The sequence below is a fragment of the Ammospiza nelsoni genome, chromosome 1, assembly GCF_027579445.1.
Source record: "Ammospiza nelsoni isolate bAmmNel1 chromosome 1, bAmmNel1.pri, whole genome shotgun sequence".
In the NCBI taxonomy this organism is placed as follows: domain Eukaryota; kingdom Metazoa; phylum Chordata; class Aves; order Passeriformes; family Passerellidae; genus Ammospiza; species Ammospiza nelsoni.
In genome coordinates, this window is record NC_080633.1 from 21,489,278 (window position 1) to 21,514,642 (window position 25,365).

Genomic DNA, 25,365 nt, shown 5'->3' on the forward strand with positions numbered 1-25,365 from the left:
GAAATAAAATTTGTAAAGTGATCCACTAGGAAAGGATCAGCAGCATCAGATCAAGGATGCCCAGCTCAGAGGAGTCATCTCTACCTCTCACACCAAGGATAAGTGAACGAAGTACTGGGCACCCCCTGGACAGCCACTGCAGAAGCAACTCTGTGCTGGGGGCTTGTCCCTCATCAGAGGAGAGCATCTGTCACTGAGACATGTGTAGATGGTCTCAGAGAGTATTAGGTGCCTTGCTCTTCTCACAGAGTAATTTAGCCTGTAAAAGAGATCCACACACTTGTTTTTACTAAGCTGCTGTGATGTAGGAATGTGCTGGAGTGGGGTTTTTTCGAATTTTGTTTCAGGAGGTTTTTTATGGGAAAAAAAAAAAAAAAAAAAAAAAACAACAAAAAAAAAACCCCACAAAAACCCCAAGTGTAATAGCAGATACGAAGAGTTGGAATTTTAAAGTCTCACATCAAATCATTCAACTTTCATCCCTGCCAGAATTTATCTATAAACAAAGGGAATGATTTGTCTGAGGTGGGACTTGATGTGAGATTTTAGATAAAGAGTAGGTGACATATAGAAATGTTTCATGAGAGATAACTGTTAAAGTATGTTCATAGCTTAAAAAAAGGTAAAGAAGGTGGAGGTAACCTGTTCAGACTATTTTTCAGCCTGTTAGTTTTGCTTGGTATACATGTGGCTTGGTGTGAGTTTTTTTAAAGCATAATTCTATGTTTCCAAAGACCAGTGTAAGGAAAATGGGCAGCAGCGGCAGTTTGAGTGGTTCCTGTGGTGATAGGAGTGCTAGAGATGGATGGTCAGTGCTGGATAAAAACCTTCTTTGTTTTCCAGCTGACTGGCAGCTAGAACTAAACTCCTGATACCACATATTTTAAATTAGTTGGTGGAACAACACCATTGGCAGATTGCTCAGGTAAAATGGCATTGATATACCTAAGGAAACTTCTCTGAGAAAAATTTTAGTTATTCAGTAACTCCTCATTTTTAGATACAGAATTATTAATGTGGCTTAGAGGGTTTAAGCATAGAATCCAAAGGAGAAATTAACCCTCTTTGATGCAGGGGACTGGAGTTTTACCAGTAGCTTGAATTGAAGCTGGGAGTTCCTTGCTGCTGATCTGCTGGGATGACAGTATGCCTTAACTGCAGAGAAATAATGGCACTCCTGATTTCCCCTATTCCATCACATGACAGGTAGTCTTAGCCCTCTTGTTTAGCCACTTACTTGGGGTTTAATGCTTATCTATGAACAAAGAAATTGTGCATACAATTTTATACATAAATCCTGACTGAGACTACTTTTGGATTTGTGATGTTTAGCCCACTGTGGATAGCTCAACTGAGCCATTGAGGGCACCAAATGACTGTTCTCAACTGAGAAAATTTCACAGTAGGTCACTCTTCCTTCCATCTCAGTGAAAAATTGTGAGACCTGGGAATTTTGTTCAACACAGAAAATAATTAGAAGCTTCAAGCCAATCAACAGGACTCAGATTCCTTTCTCAGGAGCATCAGGAGTGTGACTATATTAACCTATGGTGTTCTGCTGGAACACCAGCATCTTACCCACCCTGATGGTGTAAAAGCAGCTTTTTGTTAGATTCAGTCCCCCCTCAGTTAAAAAAAAGGGAGGAGGGAGAGAGGAGATAAAAGAGGTACTTGAGCACTTGAAAACAAGTATTGATTTGTAGCCCTGCAGATGCTTGATATAATGTCAGTTATTATGAAAGTACATGGATTTGGAATGAAATTCCTCCAAAAAATATATTGGATAATTTATATATAGATAAAGAGATAAATATTGTTTTAAAACTAGAACTTGTAAGCATCTGTTTTTTACATATTGCTGCAATGAAATGTGAAACACTTGTTCCCGTGTTTTAAGCTGGTCATCTGCATGAATTGCAGTGCTGCTGTAAATATTTCTCAACATGGGCAGGTAGATGCTCTTGGAAAAACCAGAACAAATTCTTAAGTTGCCAATATTGTCACAAAGTGTCCCTGCAGAGTGAAGCTGTTTGACAAAGTGTTTCCCTGGTGATTTGGCTGCAGATGAAAATGTCTCCCGCAATAAAATTCTGTGCTCAGGTCTCAGTTCTCTGTGCTCGTCAATCAGCAAATGACATACCAAGGATTTTTCTGCTGGATTAGTTAATATGGTGGGGAAAATATGTGAGGCATTGATACTCCTATTTTTATACACAGGGGTTTTTTCACCCTTAAATATGCATTGTTTTTGAATATATATTTTTTGTTGTCTAGAGCTTCCTTTAGTAATCAGTAGTGCTGCAATAGAACTAATATAAAACTATCTTTTATGTACTTAGATTTTCTTGCCTGGAGATAATGCCTACTCTGAAAATCACTGTCAATCATAGGGAAGAGAGAGCTGGGGGAAGTGGAGAGATCTGCATTTAGTGACAGCATTTCTACCCTCAGTGCACTGTCCTCTGTGGGTTAATATATTCATGTTTTGCCAATAAATGGCATTTTGTAGAATTTTTGTGGCCCTGTGTGTTGTAAACGTAGTTTTGCTGGGGATAATCATGTTCCACATCTGCTGATACTTTCATAAGGTATCATTAATAGCTTTAGAAAGTTCAATTATGTGGCTGCAAAGAAATAAATCACCTTATAGTTTAATTACCTCTAATATAACAGCAGCAAGTATCTCCTGGGAAGCTGCCTCCTGTGTTACTAAATGACTGTCAATGATGAAGTTGCTTTCCTTAAAGGATGCTCTGTTAGGGAGATTGTTTCACAGTGTTTTATGCTACATCTGTTTTATGCTGCCACTACTAAATTTTATAAAGGAATTTAAAATATGACAGATGTCAGTAATAACTTTTATTTCATGCCTGCTTTTTAAAGAAAAAAATGGAACTTACTGCAGTTCCCATAAAGATTTATAAGAAATGTTTCGTGGGAAATCCTTTTTAAAAACTTTTAAAATATTTTTGAATTATTATATGGAATCCAGGAAAATATCTTAAAACACATTTTAGCAGATTCCCTCTGTGCAATGTGTGCCCATCTGCTGTGAAAAATATTAAGAAGAGACCTTCATTTTCCTACTTAATGTCTCAAAACAGTTACTCCTCTTCAGATCCAACCACCAGAGAGGCAAAAAGGGAGCACAGATGGAAAGATGAGTATCCTATATAAAATAAGAAGTGATAAAAGGATGAGAAACAAGGAAGGAAAAGGAAAGAAGAAAGCATAAAAGTGGTACCAGGAGGAAGACCAGAAAGAAGATGCAGGCTGACGAGCTGGAAACAGAAAATAAATGGGAAGAACCAAATCCTGAACAGGGAATATATATGAGAAGGATCAGCTGATTAGGCAAAGGGAAGAGATAGGAGGAAGTGAAATAGCAGAAACCTTGAGCATTTAGTAAAAGCAGAAATCAAGGACACAAATAATCAAAGGATAGGCTATAAGACAATATTTTCTGCCTTTCCCTCCCATCACCAATCAGTAGTTGGGAGAGAGGTATGACAGACAAATGTGAAAAGTACAACCAACTTGTGTTGTCCTTTTCTTGGGACTCTGGTTTTCCTTTTTGTGATTTTGGATCACCATGTTTACTTGGGGTCAGCTGCATTGCCTTTAGTACCACTAAATTGCTAAACTCGGTGACTGCTTAGAATTACTTAAATCATATGATTTTAGGATCATAGCTTGAACTTTAAAATTATTCCAAGCCATTTTGAATCATCTCTTCCTCTTGCTTCTAGAGAAGTCATGTTTCAGTACGTCCCCTCCCCTGTTTTAATCCAATAGCCAGCAAATGTTATGACTTGATATCTCAAGTGTATAAGGGTGTGCAGCCTTCAGTGTAAATACAATGTTGGTGCATAATCTCAAGCATCTTCCTGTCCCTGGGGTGGTGAGGTGGCTCCAGAGGAGCTCCCAGGATTTAGGCACTGACTAAGATTCATGACTGTGCAGGGATGTAAATCCCATGGTTGTTCTGTGGCCCATCCTTTTATTTGCTGGCTAACAAAGGTTAGGTAGAGCAGGAAGATAAAAGAGCAAGGCTTTTTGAGTGATAAAGCCCTGGAGTGTTTTGTCTCTCCGGATCAGAGAAGACCAGGGACTTTACCCTGCCCTTTTCTTTGGGCAATTTCATTACAGCAGGAGTGCATGCTTGTTAACACTTCACAGGGTAATAGGTAGGTTGTTAACTAATGGCTGTTTTCATCCTCTGAGTTGTAGGCCATAACAACAAGAATACATTCTATTTCAAAGGGGCTCTTTTTAAAGAAAAAAGAGGGGTTTTTGCTGAATTTAGAAGGTGGGAGTTAGGTAGCACTTAATGTATTGAACGCAGTGAGGGAAAATTTGAGCATAAGGTACAGAGACATGTAGGTTGGATTTGGATGAGCATATTTGTGTGTGGAAAATTATATACTGTCTCAATGAAAATTACTTTTTCTTTCTGAAAGAAAATGTTTTCTTCCATGCACTAGGAGAAGTTACAGTTCTCCCATTGTAGCATGTGTAGTTTTTTCCCCCATACACATAAACAGAAGTACCATTAAACTAATTTTTGCAAAGAGAATATAATTCCTTCAAGGAAGTTTCTTTCTTTCTTCAAAATATTTTTATTTTCTCTGTTGATTATTTTATCTTCAAGCTGTGAACTCCTGGCCTGTTCTTCATTGTTCTGGCAGGAATAAAAAGTACACCATAGATACATCCCCCTCTTCCTAAAAATAATTCCAAATCAGAAAAAAAATGTTCAGAAAGGCTCTGGGAATATCTGATTGAAAATTGCCGCTACTGAAATTTCATCTTAAGAGTATAGTAAAAGAAGAACAGAATCAAGTTAAATGAAACCTTCTTGATTATCTGAGGCCAGAATTAAAGTAAGTACAAATGAGTGTAAAGTGATAATAACATATAAACTGGAAAAAATGCACGTCAAAGTAAAGTCCTGCTCTTTTGTCCTTGCCTCCCTTGGTTTTTTTTGGCTATCTACAGGTGATCTTCAATGCCTTTACTTAGCAAGGATAGCTTTTAAAAGGCAAAGGTCTCACAACAACCAGGATTTTCAAGGGAATGTTCACACTCTGCCTCCAGTGATAGACAACATGTTTGGGTTTGATTTTGGCTCTTTTACCTAGTCTGGAGTAAGACCTCATTTGGGGCAGCTGTGATGGTTTGTGACACGGAGCAGTGGAACTGTGTCAGAGATGTGGGGACATCAGCGGGGAGTAAAACTCTGGTTTTAGAAACATTGTACAGGGAAAAGAGGAGATTCTTCAAACATCTGAGATGAATGAGTGCAGAGTGAGCCCCGAGCTGGCTCGTGCTGTTTGCAGGATGCTGGGTGTTGCCATAGAGACCAAGAAAGGGGGAACAGAGGAGTTTTGAAGAGAATTTCAGCTGGGACTTCAGTAATGCTAACTTAGCATGTGATGTCTGCCAAAGACCCCTGCTGGGGAGCTGGGCACTAATGTGGTATCAGAGCAGGAGAGCATCGAGGTCACCTGGTGTCTGCTAAGAACGACTGAAGTCACATCTTGGACATGTGAGGACCTGGTGGAAATAAACTCAAATGCCTTCACATATGCAGGTTATTTCCAAGTTATCTATAGGAATGTTTCCTGACAGAGTAATGGCTTGTGGTTCCTCTCCTATTCCTGAAAATATTGAAATACTTGGTTTGCTCCTAACAGTGACTGCTGTGGAGATAATTGCCAAATCCTTAGTGTCTTGAGATCACCACCCACACATCCCAGAGGCTACATAGGCTCTCCTGCTCTGGCTGCCTAATTCTCTTGGCAAATAAAAAAAAATTTAGACTGACCTTTTCCTTGTGCTTTGGCAGTCATATTGTGCTCTCTGTAGTTTTTTCTGTTGATTCAGAGAAAATGTGGAGTTGACATTGTGGTTGGTTTGTGTTAGTGGAACAGATTCAGGAAGGTGTGCTACCTGCACAGTTGTCTTAACTAGAGTCCTGTGTCTGAGCTCTTGGTCTTCAAAGACAGGTATTGAGTGTACTCAAAGGTAGCTGGCTGGACCTAGCACTCATCCCCTCAAGACTGAGGAGCCACCCACTCTTCATGGAGCTGCACATTTCTACCAAAGCTGTTTGGGCTGACTGTTGTGTATGGAGCTGAGTGTCTGGTCTCTTCAAGCAGACAGTTTAGCTGTATCGTGACTATACTTTACAGTAAGTCACTATCCAGGATTTGTGCTAAAAAACTCATTCTTGCTTTAATACGAGTTACTGTCTTCTACTAAATGAATGAAGCCCATCAAGTGGGTACAGTACTAAAGATGTCAAGTAAATTAATCATATGCAGGAAGGAGAGTCAGGACAGAGTTTGTCTCTACAGCATGGAATCAGAATCTGGACAAGACTAAGAACTGATCAAGATATATGACTGCTCTGATACAAAGTAAATAGCATTTTTAAAATTAATGTCCTTGGCATTGGCTATGTTAATACTTCCCTTTTGCAACATTTATTTTTTCATTAATGGAGCTAATGTGACTGAGAGATGGATGTGAAGAAGTGCCAAGCACCATGTATGTTCAAACGGGGAATGGTCTGCTGCAGTGTGCTCACGCTGACTGTGCTTGTTCTTGAAGTAATGAAAATCATAGAATAAGAAAATCATAGAATAAGGAGAACAGCATCTAGGGTGGAATTCTCCTTGCATCAGTCAAGAGCCCTCTATACCATAAAGGCTTCATGAATTCAGATGGTCTGCATGCTCTTCTATTCCTTCATTCCTTCCACACTCCCTTTCTTCACTGAAATGAGAGTTGCCTGCATGTTTCCTGCAATATACCAGCTTTGTCTTCTTTTGCCAGGGCCAGTTGCTTTTCCGTACCTGAAGCTTTGTGTGTCTCTTATCCTTCTTTTGACCTCATACCTCTTCCTTTCTCTCTTCCATCTTTCCCCTGGCTTGGTCGTTTTTCCTCTCCCTGAGGCAATTTTTTTCTGGGTGTCAGTGTTCCTAAACTGTACTGCAAGTCCTTTAAGGAAAGGGAGGAAATGGGGGTTCTGCTTTGCCAGACTCAATGACTGCCACACCTCAAGAAGGTGGCAGCCATTCCATTGCTCTTTGGTCTATAGGCCATTAGTCCCAGACCTGGATAGCTGAAACAGTTGCATGTGCTAACCACTACAAGAGGTCACAAATCCTGTGCATTAAAATACCTTTTCCCTCTCATTTTCTTGCTTTCAGCAAAATGAATATAACATTTTTCATTGCCTAGAACATTCCATGAAATGTTGGAATTTAACAAATAATCTAGCATCCTGAAATTAACTTGTAATTAACTTGTAATAAAAATAAAAAGTATGGAGAAGTGCCACTTGACCAGCAATCATAGTACCCAGGGATGAAAACTACCCTACTGTACAAATAGGTCAACAGTCCTTAAGCACAGGCCTTTTTCTGGGCTAAATCAGTTTTCTTAAAAAGCTTTTCCTACAGACTTTTCTTATAAGTCTTTGGTAAGAAATCAGGCAGCCCATTATTTTGTGTGTCTCTGTCCCTTTGTTCTCACTCCTCACCACTCTTTGTGTCAGCATTGCACCGGCTTGTGGGCTTTGAATGACAATGAAGTTTTCTCCACAGCATATATGCACATCCCATTGTGCAGTTACACCTTCCAGTTCCCACCATCTGACTTGTGAGGGGAGTTTTGAGTTAAAAATTTGATTGATCTGTTTTCTTCCCTTTTCCTTTTTTCCTCTGCCTAGGATTTCCCATGCCTTCATCATGTTAAATCTGGTAATCTAAGAGCTGCATAGACACATTAACTTGCTGACCTGGCAGAAAGCATGCACCCCAAAACAGAAACATTTTCTAGAGCAGGATAACTACAGTGCTGGGAAGTGCTATGAGCAAATGGTACCATGAGCATTCAATTAGAAAAAGAAGTGAAGTTTGTATACTTTTGTCTTTAGTTACTGAGATTTAGTTATGTTTATTTTGAATTTGCAGTGTGGTTTTGTATTTGTGACTTTAGTTCTGCTTTGGTTGGGGTTTTTTGTTTGATTTTTTTAATGAAAGGGTATATGTGTTTTTTGTTAGGAAACTAATAAAACAGAACATGGAAATTTTCTTGAATGGAAAGAAATATGAGTGGTTCTGGAATTTGTTTCTTTTAAGATTCAGTGTAAAATATGTCAAAAGGACTTTAAGTTCAGAAGGTGACATGAATCATAAAAAAATACTTGAGTGTACTAGTATTTAACTTTTGAATTAAGTGTTTTTCATTAATCCAAAAATATGTTATATATCTTTAGGTTTGGAGTTCAATCTTGATCCAGTTTACTTGCTGTGATAAATCCTGCAGTCCATTGAAGCCCAAAGAGATTCATAGAGAGCAGTTGTTCACCATAGTATCATTTCTCAAAGATAAATTATGCAGCAGTAAAGACAAGTTCATAAACTTTATTGTATTGCTTTAGTAGCAGTGCTTTAGGTTCTACTGGGAAGGCAAACTCAACACTAAGGCCTTCCCTAAGGTTTATTAAACTGTCCTAGAAGCTGCCAGTGCCATTTTTTTTCTTTTTTGAATATTTTTCTAAGCTCAGTAGCGGGAGAGGGAAGAAGAGATTAGTCTTTTTTTCTTGATCTTCAGTTAATCCTTCTGACTTTGTGCTTCCACTGGCATGGAGAAGAATCATACTGTGAGAAGATGATACTCTCTTTACCTGATTGACTCAAACACATGCAGCTTTTTATAGGCTCACCATTTTTCTTCAATAGCATGCATCTTTGTCATGGTTTAAAAAGTATCTAGAAATAGTAGTTACAGTTCTTGAAATTATGTGCAGCTATGAGCAATATGTACCATCCACATTTTCCATATGTTGAGACTGTGTTCTAGTTTTATGGGTATAGTAAAAATTATAAGAAGTAAACAGTCAATTGAGTGGAACTTAATAAATACTGGAAAAAAAATCAGGATCAAAGTACTTTACATTAGTATTCAAAATAATTTTAGGAGAAAATATTTTTCAAACCCTTATGTGGTAATCCTGAAATACTAGGTATTTCTGGTTATTGCAGGCTGTACAAATGCAGTGTTGGAACCAGATTATTTGTGTATGTTTATCTTTGATTAATTTTTTCTTAAGAATTTCAGGAGATCTTTAAGCAGCTCTCATTTTTGCTATTTAAATCTGAGTTTGTTTTAAATAGAATGTAGGAATATTGAACTATTGCTGACCTAGCTGATGTTGGAGTCTTTTCAGAGACGTAGTTCAAACTGTAAGTTACAAGACAGAAAAATTTAAAGAAGGGTAAGAGGGAGAGTTTTTGTCTTCACTGCTTATGCAGGTATATCTTTTACAGCACAAGTGCATTTTTCATGTAAAACCCAAGGCACAGATTTATTATTTTTTGGGACACAGAATCTCTGGGTGATTTGAGATCCAGGGAACTGCCTAGCTACATCATGGTAAATTCAGCTTTGTCCCTGTGAAGGCGTTATGGAGAGGAAGCAAACAAAAGCTACTTCTGTAGTAAAAGTCTCATTTGGGTAGTGAGACGTAGCCAAGCAGAGAGTTGCTACCTAGACTTGGAATCATTTTTAAACTTCTGCTGCCTTTAGATAAATCCTAGGAAGTGAACATGAGGAAATTAAGAGCAATCTCAAGAATACAAGCACAGTCATGGTGAAAGGATCCAGATGTTACCTCTCTATGGGAGAGTGGATCTTGAACCTCATGAATCCCTTTTCTGAGTCCTGTTTTCTAGAGCAGGTGCTAATCAAGGGGAAAGCTGTGTGGAAACACCATTAGAAAGCAGCCAGTCCACTCTGCAGTTGTTTAACCTAGGATATATCTTTTCTGTATCCAAAAACATCTGTTTGTCACCTTGGAGCACTGAGCAGTGAGCTGAAGCTAGCTGGGTGCTTCAGTGGAAACACAGCTCTGATGAGTGCTGGAAAATAAGATTACCTGAGATGAGACTAAGGTAAGTCAGGCATCTTCTGTGTATGCTCTCACTTTGGCACCAAGCAGCTTTCTGACTTTAGGGACTCAAATGTTTAATCTACATGAGCACTTCTCTATTGATGCTGCTCATTTTGATTGCCATAATAGACCAGAAAAGAGCAGGTGAAAACACAGTGCCAAATTCTCCAGGGCCTGAGTATCTGCATACAACTGTTGTGTCTAGGCAAAGTTGGTATTTATAACAGCTCTGGAGTGGTGAAGAAATGAGGCATGCTATGGGAGGGAGAAGATGTTTTAGGCCTTAAAGAGGGATTGATTTGTAGTTATTATTGTTGCTTTTGATCTGCCAACAGGGATCTGAAACTAATCCACCAGAGCAGCACAAGTCTGATATATAAAGCCAGATGGAGATGCCAGAATAGGTTATGCCTGCTGTCTTTGACACTGCCTTATCATGAAGTGATAAAACAGGTAGTACAAAGCAAAGCAGCCAAAGGATGGGAGTGCACTGCAGGAATGCTGCCAGCGGTGTGAGGTGACTGCCAGTTGTTAGAGCCACTGCAGGATCAATTAGCCATTTGCAGCATTACCCTGTCCTGGTGAGAGGCTGAGGCATGCAGCTGCACAGAGCACTTGGTTGCCATACAACATCTCTGGGTGCTTCCATGCTAAACTGGGGGAGTAGAAAATGCAGAGTCCCTGTATTTCAAAAGTAATCCCACAAATACATATGGCCATAGAAATAAAAAACAGTGTTTGCATAAGGACTTCTGCTTCATACCCACACCATACTTTTACCCCAGCTATGGAGTGCATCAAAGTGAATCTCATTCTAAGATGTGCTGTAAGCAGTGAATATGGTCTAGCTGCTGAGATGTTGGTGGGATTTTATCACTTCTGGTTGCATTTTGTTTAGAAATTAGAGCAGTTTAGGGCTGTTAATTCTCTATAGATCTCATCATCATCTGAGTCAGCTAACTCGTTGCATAAGAAGAGCTTTATATAGATGTTGGATCAATTGACAGTAAGTTGTCAATAAATGTATCTCCTAGACACTGCAATTGACAGGCTAATGAAGTGCATTCTCAGTGACAGAGAGCTGTTGACAAATCTTTTGTCACTTTGCTTTTCCCACTCCTGCATTTCTCATAAATCTGCTCCATATCACAAGCTGAATGCTTGAATCACAGAATCACAAAGGTTGAAAAAGACCTTTGAGATCATTGAGCCAACCATGAGCACAGCAGTGCTAGTCTACCACTAAACCATGCCTCTAAGCACTGCATTTACACGTATTTTGAATACTTCCCAGAGGTGGTGATTCTACCATTTCCCTGGGCAGTCAGTTCCAATGCTTGATCATCATTCCAGTGAAGAAATTTCTTCTAACATCCAATCTAATATCTTCCACAAGTGAGGGAGTGCCTGTTTGCTACCTTGTGTGCATAGGCTGGGATTTGGAAAACTGTTGGTTGAGAAACCAGAAAGAAAGAGTCAAGGACCATGTTTGCCCTCCCTGCAATGTATTCTCCAACATGTTTCAAAGAAGATGCAAAGTAGGTGATCTGCAGTTTGTCCACCAAGACTGCAGCATTGTGTTGGGCTCCCTGTTGTTGCACTTTCTGAGCCTTTGTTGTTGCTGCAGCACTTAGACTGATTCAGTGCAAGTGTTTTCAGCTGCCTGTTCCTTTTCCTCTTGCCCAGAAGGAGGTGGAATCACTGGTTTATTTTACGTCATGCTTGAAGGTTCCTGTGGGTGCCTTTTGCAAATATCTGATGAGTAAACTAGTTCTTGTCCTTTTCAGTAAAGTTCCATGTTTTTTCCTTTAACTCATGAGCATTTGTAAGCACCAGCAATTTAGGATAAGTGCTGCCTACCTACAGCAAAAGGATGTTGAGCAAAACCAGATCAGTATGCATAATCCCACCTTCCTTGCTAAAGAAACTATTTTGGTCAATGTGTGCATTAAAAAGTCACAGCGTGACTCATTGGCCTTAGCTATTACTAGCACTTCATGAGAAAGCATAATTTTCACTCCACTGTTCATAGCCAGCCTAGATGTTGTTCATAGCTTGTTGTACATAGTTTGGGGTTTGTGAGCCACACTGCAACTGCAGTTTGCCTTTTAGCTTGCATGAATAGTTGACCTTAAAGGCAAAACCTTGAACCCAATGAAATCAGAAGCAAAACTTGTATTGATTTTGTTGAAATCAAAATCAGGCTGATGCTGTATTGCCATTTCATCTTGACAGATACTGGGGGAGAAGAAAGCCTTTCAGAAGGCTTTATGTTTTTCACACTGTGGGCCCTGAAAGACAGTGAAAGTAACTTGGGAAGTTGTGTGGATTGGATGACATCATAACTTACCAATGTCAGCATTACTGCTCTTTTCCAGCAGGTTGGTCAGCTTTTTGCTTTGCAAGAGGGAAGGCAGCCAGTGTAAAAATCTGCCATAAATTAGAGATTCTTCAAAGGGTGAGGATTCACATAGTAAGTGAGACTTTTTATCTCACCCACTTCATCTAGCACTATGGAACACAAGTCTTGGAAAAACACTGCTGTCAAGAAGACCTGACTATATCACAGTTTGTTTCTGGTTGATGAAGGAAAGCCCAACCCTTTGCTCAAGGTGTTAATGGCATGGAAAAATACTATGTGATTTTCCTGTTGTTTTAGAACCGCCTCCAACTGTGGGCAAGTTTGTTTTACCGAACAGAGCTTTAAGAAAGAGGACAAACTAAAAAAGAAATGGTAAACATTCAAGCGAATGTTACTGTCTTGTGTTACTCAGGAGCTGGTTCAGTTTGCTGATTGCTCAGTTTCAGTGTGGTCTGAGTAATGAAGAGCTGACTAGTGAGCCTAATTTGGAGTAATTCCCTGAGTACTTGGAAGCATAGCAAAGCCAGAAAAACTCTAATGAAAAATAATGGAAAGGTAGCTGGGGGCTTAACTTATGATCTCTGCTCATTACAGTAAGCGACATTTTCATTGCAGTGTTGCCATAAATGTTATTGGCTGCCACATAGCATAGGTCCCTCCTGAAAAGATCCTGGAACAGCTTTGTTGGCACAGTAAAAGCCATGGAAAATCAGCAAAGATTTGCTTAAAACACAGTGATTGTTTGCCAGTTATTAAGGTTGTGATGCTTTGTTCAAAACTGGCTGGAAAATTAGGTGAATAGTCTGTATCATTTTATTATATGGTTTCTGAGTGACCATCTTTGGTCTTCCACAGTAAAGTTAAATAACTGGAAAACTATTGTATTGATTTGTTTTGTTTCCATATAGAACTACTCAGTCTTTGGCTTTCAATATTTCAGCATTTTAACATATACGATGGCAATGATTTTGAAATTGGCTTTGAATCACCTTTATCCTTTCCACGTATGTTGATTTCTCAGATCACAACTTGCCAGGTGTCTGTAAGATTGACATAATTGGCATGTTTGTTCCCACGTTGGGCAGGGAGTAGGTGAAAGGGCTGTGTTTGGGAACTGGAAAGACCTGCATTGATCTGTTAAAGCATGTTCAAGAGCACTGCCCAAGAACAGCTTTTCTGCAAAGTGTATCCATCATGAGTTAAACAAAGCCAATTCATATGGCCAAGTGATATTGCAATGTCTGAGATGTAGCTCTTCGTACGTGATATTTTGTGTCAAAAAGTGACATTTTCATTGCAGTGTTGCCATAAAATGAAGTGAGTTTCCTTTATTCTTCACCTTCTTCCTGGTAGTGGTTTGAGCAGCTAAATCCCGTGTCCTGGAGGAACCAAATCAAGTCCTTCACTGATGGCAGTGAGTAACTGCTCCATATCCCTGTTCTCCTGTCCTGTCAGTAGCAAGGCTGCCCACAGTCTCAGAACACGTTTATACACCTGGCCAGCCATGGGCAGATTAGCATAATGGGAGGACAGATGGACACATAAACACAGAGAAGACAAACAGCAGCCAGTCTGTATTCCTCAATACCTTTCCCTGAAATGCTCAGGGAAGACCCTGTGTCAGGGATCCCTCTGATACCTGGCTCCCCAATCTTGATGTTTCAAATATCAAGCCCCCAGACCCAGTCTCATCAGCCTACATCCTTTTTGTGGAGGCTGATCCTGGAGTCCCTTCGTCACTTCAGTATATGGGAATCAGTCCATGCTATTGACCAGCAGATCTGTCTTACTTGAACATGCTGATGGGACATGTATGCATGCTGCCAGAACAGAGGGCACACTCACACAGAAAACAGCTAGAAACAGGGTTTAGGGAGGACAAAGTCAAGATGATTTGTCACAGAGTTCTGCCAGTCAAGTGTTCTGACCTCCTCCTGCTTGCACACTGTTGACCTCATTTATTCCCTGCCTCATCCTCTCTTTTTCCCTGCACTTGTTCTCTTCTGTCATCCTTGGTCACTCACTTCCACTCTTGCTCTGTCCTCGCAAGAACCTATAAATTCAAGTCCTGTATAATCCTTAAATACTCTTGTTCAGTCCCAAAACTCTGTCTAAGCATCCCACAGTAAATCCTGTGCTCCTTTTACACAGTGGTCTGCAGAGCTCACAGAGCCTGCTGATTTCTTGTGTTGGGTCACACAGATGGAATGTGTGACAGGACTGGGACTTCCTCCTTCCCCTTTGAGGGTCTCAGAGGTGGTGATTCAGATGGGTTAGTTTGGTTGAGTTCCCCACCTTGTCACTGTGTCCCTTGTCACTGTTCAGTCCTTATGTTTATTTTAAGGAGCTGTTGGAGAGGTGGCCCTGCAGGCAGTTGGGATGGCAGAGGCAGACACCCTGGGAGAGGAGATATGTGAGCCAGCCCAGCAGAGCAGGGCAGCTGATTAAACCCTGTGTGTGAGAATTGCAGTCTCCTGAATGCTCTCTATGCTACTGCCAGTGAAACTGGCCATCCTCAGTGTGCAGCAGAGCAGGCTCAGATTAACTCAGACACTTCAATTTTGCTTTAAAAAAAGGAAAAGAGACTCTCTGTATCAGTATTTCCCCAGGGTCCCTTCTATACATTTTATTGGTACACTTTGTCTAGTTACTGGAAAAGAAATACATACCTGCCGGACATATAATAACTTAAAGAAAGTTCCTTAGCTTGCAGTTAGTTATTTTTTTGCCCTCTGTTTTGCTTTTTTTAAATGTTAATCAGGTACACAGCAAAATGCATGTAATAAATCAATAATAAAGATTATGTAAGGGCATTTATCTGAGCAGCAGTGTAGCATTCAGAAAGGGAAGTGAGCACTGTTTTACTGAAGCCCAAAGGACTCCATGCAGACAACAACATTAAAATAACATAAGAATGAAGAATACTGTGCTCAGCTGTCTCCAGGAGGATGTCTGTGCTGCATGCCAGTATGTTTTCTATACTGTGTTTGCTGCCTGTCCAGGGTTAGTTTGAGATCAGGCAAGTGGCCTTGAATATTGTCCAACAACATGATTTGGGGAAATACAGCAACTGTTGATTTATCTAACTCATGCTCACAAATTACATGTACATAAAGATAAGAGTTGGGCTGATACAGATCACTTTAGTAAACAGAACACACTTCTTTCTCACTTGAGTTGTCTTTTTCCTTCTTAGTGGTGCTTTTTTATCTGTAGCTACCTGTGCTGGTATCTGCCAAAGAGGCTGAGCATGCCCCTGCAGTTTCTGTGGCTCCTGTTTGCTTCTGATGAATTAGATGTAGGATGCCATTTGTTCCACTAGATACCTTGGCCCTCAGAGTTTAAACTGGTGCCTGCATCTGGCATTACATTGTTTTTTCTGATCCTAAGTAGGAAAGCACTATTTCATCTGTGGAAACAAATAGGAAAATGTTCCACTGCATTCTGTGGAAGTTCTTACCCTTAAGAACTTCAGTTTCTGGCCTATGCAGTTTTTTCATGCCTGGGGTGAATTCAGGGACTGGTCTGCACTTGTGGGCTGAACAACTCATTGCTCCATTCAAAATGGAGCATGAGGAAGGAGATCAGACCGCCTGAATGTGCTTGAAGATCTGAGTCCCAGGGGAGAAATTGTGCATAATTGAAATATTCTGGTAGGATTGTCCACATGCAGAAGCGAATTGTTCTCTGCCTTGTGCTCTCAAGCTGCTGTTTCATTATACTGGCCTAGCTGGGAGGTGTTTTATCAGCATAATAGATTCCCTAGATGAAATCTTAATTCCTGTTTGTCTCTGTTTTGAAAGAAATAAGAATAAGCATGCCCTGTCCTTTCTGTCTTTGTGACAGTTCCATAGAGGCCCCCCTTGTGTGTCTCTCTGGATTTGTAGCATGGCTGAAGATTTCCAGTGCTGGGGTCCCTGGGTATTGAGATAGGTCTTTCAGAAACTAGATGTTTGTGTTCCGTGTGCTTTCAAAATTGTGTCTGCCAAAAGCCATGCTTCTTGTAAGATGTTTCAGGTTGGGTGTGCAAAGTCATTAGCCAGCTTTGCAAATCTTGGCCTCTACATTTTCCTTTAAAAGAAATCTTTTTTCTTTCGCGAGGCTTCTATGAGCTTCCAGCCGTGCTTCCCTAACAAGCCTCACATTTAGAGTACTTGCTTCAAAAGGCTGCTAGCCTCAGAGAATATAAGGAAAAGGCTTTCTTTTATTACTGTGTATTAATTAAAGAAATACCTAACACCTACTTGGAATTCCTTTATGGGAAAAAAAAAACATTAGTTCCCCATAACATGCAAGATGGTGAGTTCAAAGAAGCAGGGATTAAATTAACCATTTAAAGAGCCAAAGTGTCTGGCAGAATTAAAATTATGCATCTGTTACCAGCCCAGTAGTAGAGCAAGTGTTTGTAAATCATAGTTACCTCAGCTCAAATCTCCCCTCACTGTCACATCGGGTCTGGAACCTCTGAGCTGAGGCCAGAGGTTCCTCTGGCCAGGGTCTGTCTGTGACAGTAACCTGTAGGGATAGAGGGTGGGAAATGTGGCACGCAGAGGTTGAGCCTTTTTCTTCAGGTATTCAGAGCAGCAAATAAACTGGGGTAGAGGGGTCCAGCAGAAGGGAGCCCTGTGGAAAACTGAATGGTGAAGTAGCCAGTGAGAGACATGTGGGATTTATTTTGGAGGGTGCACATTCTACGCAGATGCTGAAACAGTGAGCTCCAGAAAGTTTTGGCAGAGTACTTTTTTTTGCTTGTTGAGATTTGGAGTGTTTTTAGGCAGGAATTCTGAGTAAGTCAACTTTGGACTGCGTGACTCAGCAGAGTCTCTAATGTAAGATAGCTAACAGCTTGTGAGAGTGCAGAGTGGGAACATAGAGGGAGTGGTTGGGTGGACTCCATCTAGCATTTTAAAATAGCTAAAGATGAGTGTCTGTGTGTCAGCTAGCTACCCACTGTCCTCTGTAGCTGCTGAAAATCTTTAACAGAGCAGTGCAGCTAAGCATCTCACTGCAGACACTTGTACTTGATCACCCTAAAAGCTCTTTACTCCACTGGCTTCATTAGCCAGATCTCCACTGACTGGGAGACATGGGCTTGAATCCTTACCTCTCCACCTGTGCTGAATCCTCTTCTTCTTACCTCATTTGTGCTCCAAAAAATGAAACTAGCTAAGAAAAAGAAAGAGCTAATCCAAGATGGGAAGAGATAATCAGTTCCCCCAACGAGTGCCTGTGGGGTGAAGACTAAAAAAGGCATTTGAGGATATTAGGGATTTCTGGTGTTGCAGAAAGTCTCTTTAAAAGGTGAAATGCAGGACTTAAGGAGAATTAGGAAGAATAGTGACAGGCACAGTCTGCAGGAACTTTGGGTTATGAAAATAATTGAGGGAGGTGGAAGGAACAGAAAAATAACACAGGTTGTTACACTTGGGAGTGTCTCAGGGCTGGGCTCTGGTGTGTATGGATTTGGGGCAGTCTGACGCATGAAGCATCCCAGAGTGGCAGTGGGCTAGAGAGGAAGGCACACTGTTCACAGACCTAAAACTAGTGGAGCAGTTTCACAGCACTTTGAGAGCTGAGGTTCAGTGGCCCAGAGGCTCTGGCAGCCTGTGGCACTGCCAGCACCTGCTCCCTTTGTGCAGCCAGTGCTGCCTCCATGGTGGAGCAGGAGAGAGCTGCACAGACAGGGACAGGCCAGAACCGAGTGGCTCTGAAGAAACTTGCAAGAGTTTCAGATGATGGACATCACTGACATTGCTGCCATCTGCTCTCAGAGCACTTGAAAACAAAGGGCAAAAAATTAGCTGAATAAAATGAATCATTCATGTCTGGTTTTCCTTATTAAGAATCCTAAAGCTGCAGTTTGCCATTCAGGTGTAAGGAAAGCAGGTACTGGTTTCACTCTCCCATGCACTGTTCCTCTTCAGTGAGATCATCTGAGTTGCATCACAAAGACTAAAAACATTATTGGTGAACTACCAGTATAATAAGATACTTGAATAGTAATTTTAACCTCCACTGTTTTCTCTCACTGGTACAGTACTGACCAGTTAAATCCCATTATCTGTCCCTTTCCTGGGAGAAAGATTATGTGGTTTGAGGGGATGACATGTTAGCAGCTCCCACATAGAAAAGAGCAGTCGCAGTCACTCAGAGGGGACACCAGAGCAACAATTAGCTGTGCAAAAACTGGTGTGGCAAAAGCACCTTGCTCCAAATGCATGTGAACTGTAACTAGTGCAGGGTAGCCATCATGTATCAGTCATGCAAGCACTTCTTTCAGCTTTGGGTTTGTACTGATACCACCACTGATTTAGCCTTTCCCTTCTCCTGCTTCATCAGCTGGGGCTTAGGACTGTTCTGTTGAGGTCACTGTGAATATCCACTTTGAGGTTTGATCTGAGCACTAAATATCTGCCTGACTCTGAACTTCACCTTTTGAAAAATCAAGCAGAGCTGGAATGTTTCACCTTTGCTTCCCTGATTACAGTACATAGCTGGAGGTAGCATCTCTCCAGGACCATATTTAACAGTGCTGTCCTTTTTATACTGCATACTCACCCTGGAGATCTGTTACAGACATAAAGTGAAACACCAGTGTATTTCTCATGGCTCAGTCTTGAAATCCTCTTTCAAAATGCCTAAACTCAAAAAAATCAATGTGTGCATCAAACACTTTGCAGTAGTTCCCTAGCTTACACAAGTTCTCTAGCCCTTGGCTAGTGAGCATTTTGTTGTACAAGAGAGAAAAATTGGAGGTAGTTGTGCTGAATTTGTTTTTCAAAGTGACTCTTTTGACCTTAATGAATTTAAGAATTTTAACTATGGTTCTGTTTTTAAGTTCAGAGATTTTAGTAGCAAGACTATATACTTTTAAGTTACAAGGTTCCATGCCTGATCTTATGCTGTAAATTGCAATATTTAGCAATTTGTGGTTTAATTTAGAAGGATCACCTACTTTCCTAAATGCTTAAGTAATGTGGCAAGCTGAGGTTATTGATTCTCTCTGAATTTATTACAAGAAAGCTGTATCCACTCTCTCCTCTTGGGAATGCCCCTCCTGAACTGCATGCTTGCTAGTGACAGCTTAGACCCCTGATACATAACCAGAGACCTTGCCTAATATCCTTGCAACTACTTTAGGGAATTTTTATTAAGTAAAAGCATCATTAAAGTAGACAGAATGATGAAGTTTAATGAGCATCTTTCTCACTTCATGTTGTTCATTTTGCTGCTGCAGCAGCCATGCTGCTGTCGTTTGTTACTTCCAGTGGGGCAGGTGCAGAATTCAGGAAGATTTTTTTCATGTTTACATCTGCATACAAAGAAACATTTTTTCATGGAAGATATTTTAAAAATATATACAAGGAAAGAAAGCTTCGCAGAGTTTCTGAGGCCTTTCTGCATTTTCAGGCTTGCATGTGATTTCCCCTTTGATTTTTATGTAATGAGAAGTCTGCCTACAATACTGTAGCTGCTCAGTCTTCAGAGGTTCTGCAGTTTGTGAGCTGTGGTTGCAGTAATCAGCTTCTGACTGTTAGCAAACTGCAAACATCACAAATATTTGTTTGCACTCCAGATTTTGTCCTTCAGCAGAGGTTTTAGCCTTGAAGCTGTGTGTAGTATCCTGCTCAGAGCTGTACCAGCACTGTGAACAGATGACGATTCAAAATATCTAGTGGGAAGGCACTGCCATGAATGTGTTATCAGCACTTGTCGTACAAATCTGCCTTGAAACCATAGCCACAATCTGTGTCAAAATTCTTTTGTGTGTTTATGGAGACAATGTGCCTTGGCTAAGGGTCTGGCCATGCAAACAGCTGTGTCAAGGTGCCATCCTCTAGCACATCACCATCGGTCAGCTGAGCAGCAGAACTGTCTGTGGGCATGTCTTCAGCTGACCTCTGCTGCCCAGGATGATGTGCAGGTGTCTCTGCCTAACACATCTGACTCTGCGCTCATGCAGAACAAGAGCATCTACCTAGTTTGTACAGCTTGGCTGCAGCTGTGTCTGGGTCTTTCTAGTAACTACTGAAATTATTAAAGACTTTATGCAAACTTCACATCTTTTAAAACTAAAGGATTATAGGTCCTTGTGGAAGTCAGATAATTGCTTCTCTGTGCAGATAAGCTCCATTAGTGTTTTTATTTTGCTTTTTTTTCCCCTGAAGCTTTTTTTTCCCCTGGGAGTTGTAAAACTGGTGTTTGTTGTTGTACCAGGAGTTCATTGAGAATTTTGAATTCTCTTTTCCCTAGTGTAACAGAAGGCAATTTCTGTCCCAGAAGCATTATTACAGTCATTATTGTATTTAAATATTGTTGTGAGACCATATGTCTCCTCATATCTGAGTTGTGCAGACAGGAGAGAGAGACCCTGTGTGTGAAGGCTTGTACCATCTAAATATATCTGATCCTTGCTCTTTGACTAGCAGACTCCATGAAAGATTGTAAAGCACTCATCTTCATTTGGGACAGCCATGTGCATTGGAAGTCCTCTCATTTTGTCAAGGAAACTGATTTGATTTTCTTATTTCAAACCCAGTAATTACTTTGCTGGATGAAACTTTGGTGCTCATGTTGGTAGAAGTGGTTGGACATGAAAATAGGTTAAAAGAATGTGGAAATGCTGTAGATGCCTTCAACTCATGTTCATCTATTACTACTAATGTAGTATTTGCATGGGACAAAGGGAGTTGCTGGGGCACCAATAGCACTGAATATTGTAAGGAGCAGATATCAAAAAAATATCAAAAATATCTCAAGTCAGTTGGTATTTTTACTGCTTAATGCATGCTGTGGCTTCTGGACTTCTTTTCATAGTCAAAAGGCATTGCCCAAGTAGACTTTACCAGAACTCTGAAGTTCATTCAAAATTGTCAGTATTCACATTTCCTGCATTTGGAAAGTATCTGTGTGGTCAGTAGAATTCCCCCTACACCCTTTTTCTTCTGAGGTTTAACAGTCCACATGCTTGAACATTTGCTCTGAAAAAGGAGGAAATGAGAGGTAGAATGAATGCCAGAAGGAACACCTGAGAGGGAAACTTACATAGAGTTTCCAAAGCAAAAAGGGGGAGCCTAAACCAGCTTGAGCAAAAGGAGGGTATGTAACACTTGACAGCCACTTAAGCTGTCTCAGTCCTGTTTGGGTTGGCACTAACAGGGCAAAGGAGCTGTGGGGCAGCAGGATGTGGAACACAGATCAGTGATAGGGGACTTCTGTTCCTATCTACAAAGGACTTTTGTGCTCAGATACAGTGAATCACTGGATTTTCTGTTAATCAGTGCCTGAAGTCCCACATAGGGACTTCAAAAAAGCCAAAAACCAGCTTGAAGGTTAATTTTGTATTTACCTAACTAGTGCTATCTTGCGAGAGTTACAAAACTACTGCTGAAAGTGGTTCAAATGCTACACTGCATATCATTCAGAGCAGGGTGCTGCTTGTTCCCTGACTTCTTCTGTCCTGGGTCAGTTTCTGATGGCACAACCTCCTTGAGTGTCACTCCTGTGCTCTTCTGCTGTGATGGATTTTCACAATACTGAACCATCTCCTTCCGTAGACTCCCTCTTTCAACTTACTTAACACCTTCCAAAAGAAGAGTTATTTAGGATGTATATTTGATTAATGCACATACTTGGATAAAATACAGCCTTGTGCTGCTGGAGCTCTGTCTCTTCAGAAATAAAATAAAAATATGTGTATTGTTGCTAATATGAAGCATGTCGTTATTGCAGAGGGTCAGGGCTCTCTGCTTTCATCAGGAAATGCCACCTGATCCCTTGTTGACAGGAGGTGATGGCCCACATAAAATTTCAATAAGGTGAAGTAATGTCATAGTTTACAGTTGTATTTTCCTTGAGCAAGGCTGTTTGGCTACAGTACACCTTGACAGCAGCCTGCTTAGCAGTATGATGTAAAACTTCAGCTGCTGAGAAGGTGAAAGCAAGCGCTGCCTCTTCACCCCACCTTACAAGAAGCTTTAATCCCATTCCACAGTCCAGGAATGCCAAGGTTGAAGTATCATCCAGATACAGCAACATAAAGCTCAAATTAGGTGGTAACTTTACATATTCCAACATAGAATTAGAATAGTAAATAGAATAGAGTCACAGAATCACAAAGGTTGGAAAAGACCTCCAAGATCACATGTAACTGTGACTTGGGAGAACAAACATGATCACTCTGAACGTCCCCTCTTTCTTCTTCTCCCAGCTTTTTATGATGAGCAAGATGTGGTATGGGCTGGGATATGCCTTGCATCAGTTGGGTTCATCTGTCCTGGCTGCATCTCTTCCCAACAACTTGGACACTCCTAGCCCCTCACTGGTGGGCTGAGGAGCAGAAAAGGCCTTGGTTCTGTGCAAGCCCTGCTCAGCAATAACTTAAATATCCCTGCATTGTCAACACTGTTTTCAGTGCAAATCCAAACCACAGCCCCATAGCAGCAACTATGAAGAAAATTACCCCAAGCAAAACCCACAATGTGCATCTTCAAAAAGCACTTAATGTCAATAAGTGAAGTTAAGTTTGAACTGTGTTTATTTTGGGTAGGTTTTTAATTTATTCTAATCAGGATTACTCATAAATTATCTATTAATTACTGTGTGATATTTAGCAAGATCCTTTCAGCCATGTAGTCCATTTAGCTTCACAGTGAATGCTAGCCATCTTAATTGTAGGATACTTTGTCAACATTTAATCAGTGGTACTTACTAATGTGGCATTGATGTGTTGGTATCTGTCCCAGTGCTATCAATCATGTGTGAGCAGCAAAGGCAGCTGTGACACCATTGCTCTCTGTCACATTAAGCCCCTGGGTTTTCTGGTTAGGGATGATGCTCACTTTGCTCTAAGCAGGCACTCTATCTCTCCAGTTCAACCCAATTTTTGTCATTGTCTACTTGAATACACATCCTTGCAGCCTTCTGAACTTTAATCCCATAACTGCAGAATAAAGGTTGCTAGTTTCTGAAGGCAAAACTGATTGCTCCTTCACTGCTCCAAAAGCCTGCTCTTCCCTGGTGTTACTCCCCTGAAAAGTCACAAAAACCCAAATGTTAATGACTGCAGCTTGAGAGCTAATAGAAAATTCAGTGTGTTGAGACAAAATAACAACCTTTTTTTTTTTCCTAGTAACTAGATGCTTTGTTTAATGTGCTGCAGAGTAAAAGTCTGTGTTTAATGGTTGAATCACAATTTTTTTTCTCCTTTCCTTACAGTCTTTATGGCAGACACATGCAGGCAAACCCTGAACCTCCCAAGAAGAACAATGACAAGTCAAAGAAGATCAGCCGTAAACCTCTGGCAGCCAAGAACAAATAAGTGCCTGGCTTCTGCCTCTGTTTTACATCTGTTTTTGCATTGGTTTTGCTTGTGCCTACAATATTTCTACACATCTCTTATTACATATAAGAAAGCAGGGATTAGAATTAAATGCAATTTACTATGTATAATGCTTTAGAAGATACTGCTAGAGGGAAACAAAATTACATATGCTCCTAACTATGGTCACATTTATGTAGCCATTTAATATATCACTGTCAAACATACTTTAGCTTTTATATTTATATGTGTATTAATGTCCTGTCTTCACATGTGTCACATCCTGTTAATATAGGGGATTTTGCACTTATATTATACGATACTAAATTTCCAAGCATATTTCAAGTGATTTTAATAAAGCTCTTCATTTGTATTGCTGTTTAGTTTCTTCAGTAGGACGTCTGAATAGGAAATTCCTTGAGAAATGTATGTGTGTCCAGTTTCCTGTAATATGGTGATTTCTTCTGTGTAGGAATGTGGCAGCATTTTATCTGATGCAAGTTAGTTAAAGTGCAAAGCATTCTGTTCAAGCAACATTTTAATCAGTTTCTTTTTCTTTTTTTATGGTGCTGTGGACTGCTCTTTTTGCCTTGAAGGTTATTTTGAAATCAAGGAGTAGGGGAGGGGAGAGAGAAAAAAAAATTGTCTTTGTAGAGAGCTGCCAATTGCCAGACTCAGTTTGGGGAAGAGAACTTTGTCACTTGAAGAAACTGGTACTTCTGCCAATTTTTCAAGTGATTTTTTTCTTTAGGCAGAAAACCCAAATAATGTATTTAATCTTGCTTAAAGTGCTTATATTGAAGAGCTATTCCAAATGGCTTTTGAAAATGCCACAGGTTCTATATTTATCTATACAAAGCTGGCACCACAACCAAGCTCAGAAGCTGCAAACAGTTTAACAGCACAGATAGTTTCAGATTCTACCAATGGAGAAGAGAAGCCTAAAATCTGCTGACAGTGTTTCCCAAATACTTTTGTTCTTAGGAGAGCAAAAGCCAACAAGGTACAAGAAGAGATATTCATACCTGGATCACTTGTGTCGAGACCTTCCTGCCCTTGATTTCCAATGTAATGAATTCCATACCCGAGCCACCCATGGCGCAGTGTCGGCTGCCGTCCCATCCGGCCAGCAAGCTGGGAAGCATGCCCAGACTGCTGAGACAGGCCTGCTTGTTCAGGGGGAAAAGAAAAGGCTTTAAATATCTCATGCTACAAGTGATGCCTGCTGCAAAAGCCAATCTGAAGTTTCTGTGATCAGCACCAGTCTCTCCAGTGCATTTAGGATTGCCCCAGCATGTAGGTAACACGGTTGCCTTAGTCTGGGAATAAATGTATTGACATATATTTTGCAACAGATTTTTTTCAAATTGGCAAGCAGAGCTAAGAAGTTGGCATCAAGCTTTAGACACACTTTAAGTGGTCTTCAGTACTTCAGAAGAATGAGGCAGTCTTGGTAGGCAGATGGAGAACAGTAAAAATGGTAGGCTTGTCAGGAACAGTCAATTCTATCTGTTGCAAGCTCTGCAGAGGATTTTCCAGACCCCTTAAGTGATCTGCCTGGGGAACAGGTCCAACTGAAACAGGCCAGTGAAGGTGCTAGGTTGGATGCATGTTAAGAATTGAAAGCAAAAACTGTGCCCCATCTGGAATGCACACAATTAAATGTGGTGCAGGGATTAACACGTGAGAGGCCTACTGACAATAATAATCATGCTACAA

At 40.6% G+C, this 25,365-nt stretch overlaps 1 protein-coding gene across 1 annotated transcript in view; it reads left to right on the forward strand.

Moving 5' to 3' along the window:
* Positions 1-24,019, forward strand: part of RSU1 (Ras suppressor protein 1) — a 102,664-nt gene extending 78,645 nt beyond the window's left edge. Inside the window, exon 9 of the mRNA XM_059474099.1 lies at positions 23,544-24,019. Coding sequence (XP_059330082.1) covers positions 23,544-23,646 — 103 coding nt within the window. The 3' untranslated portion in view covers positions 23,647-24,019. The remainder of the gene's footprint in view (positions 1-23,543) is intronic.
* The last annotated feature ends 1,346 nt before the right edge of the window (positions 24,020-25,365 follow it).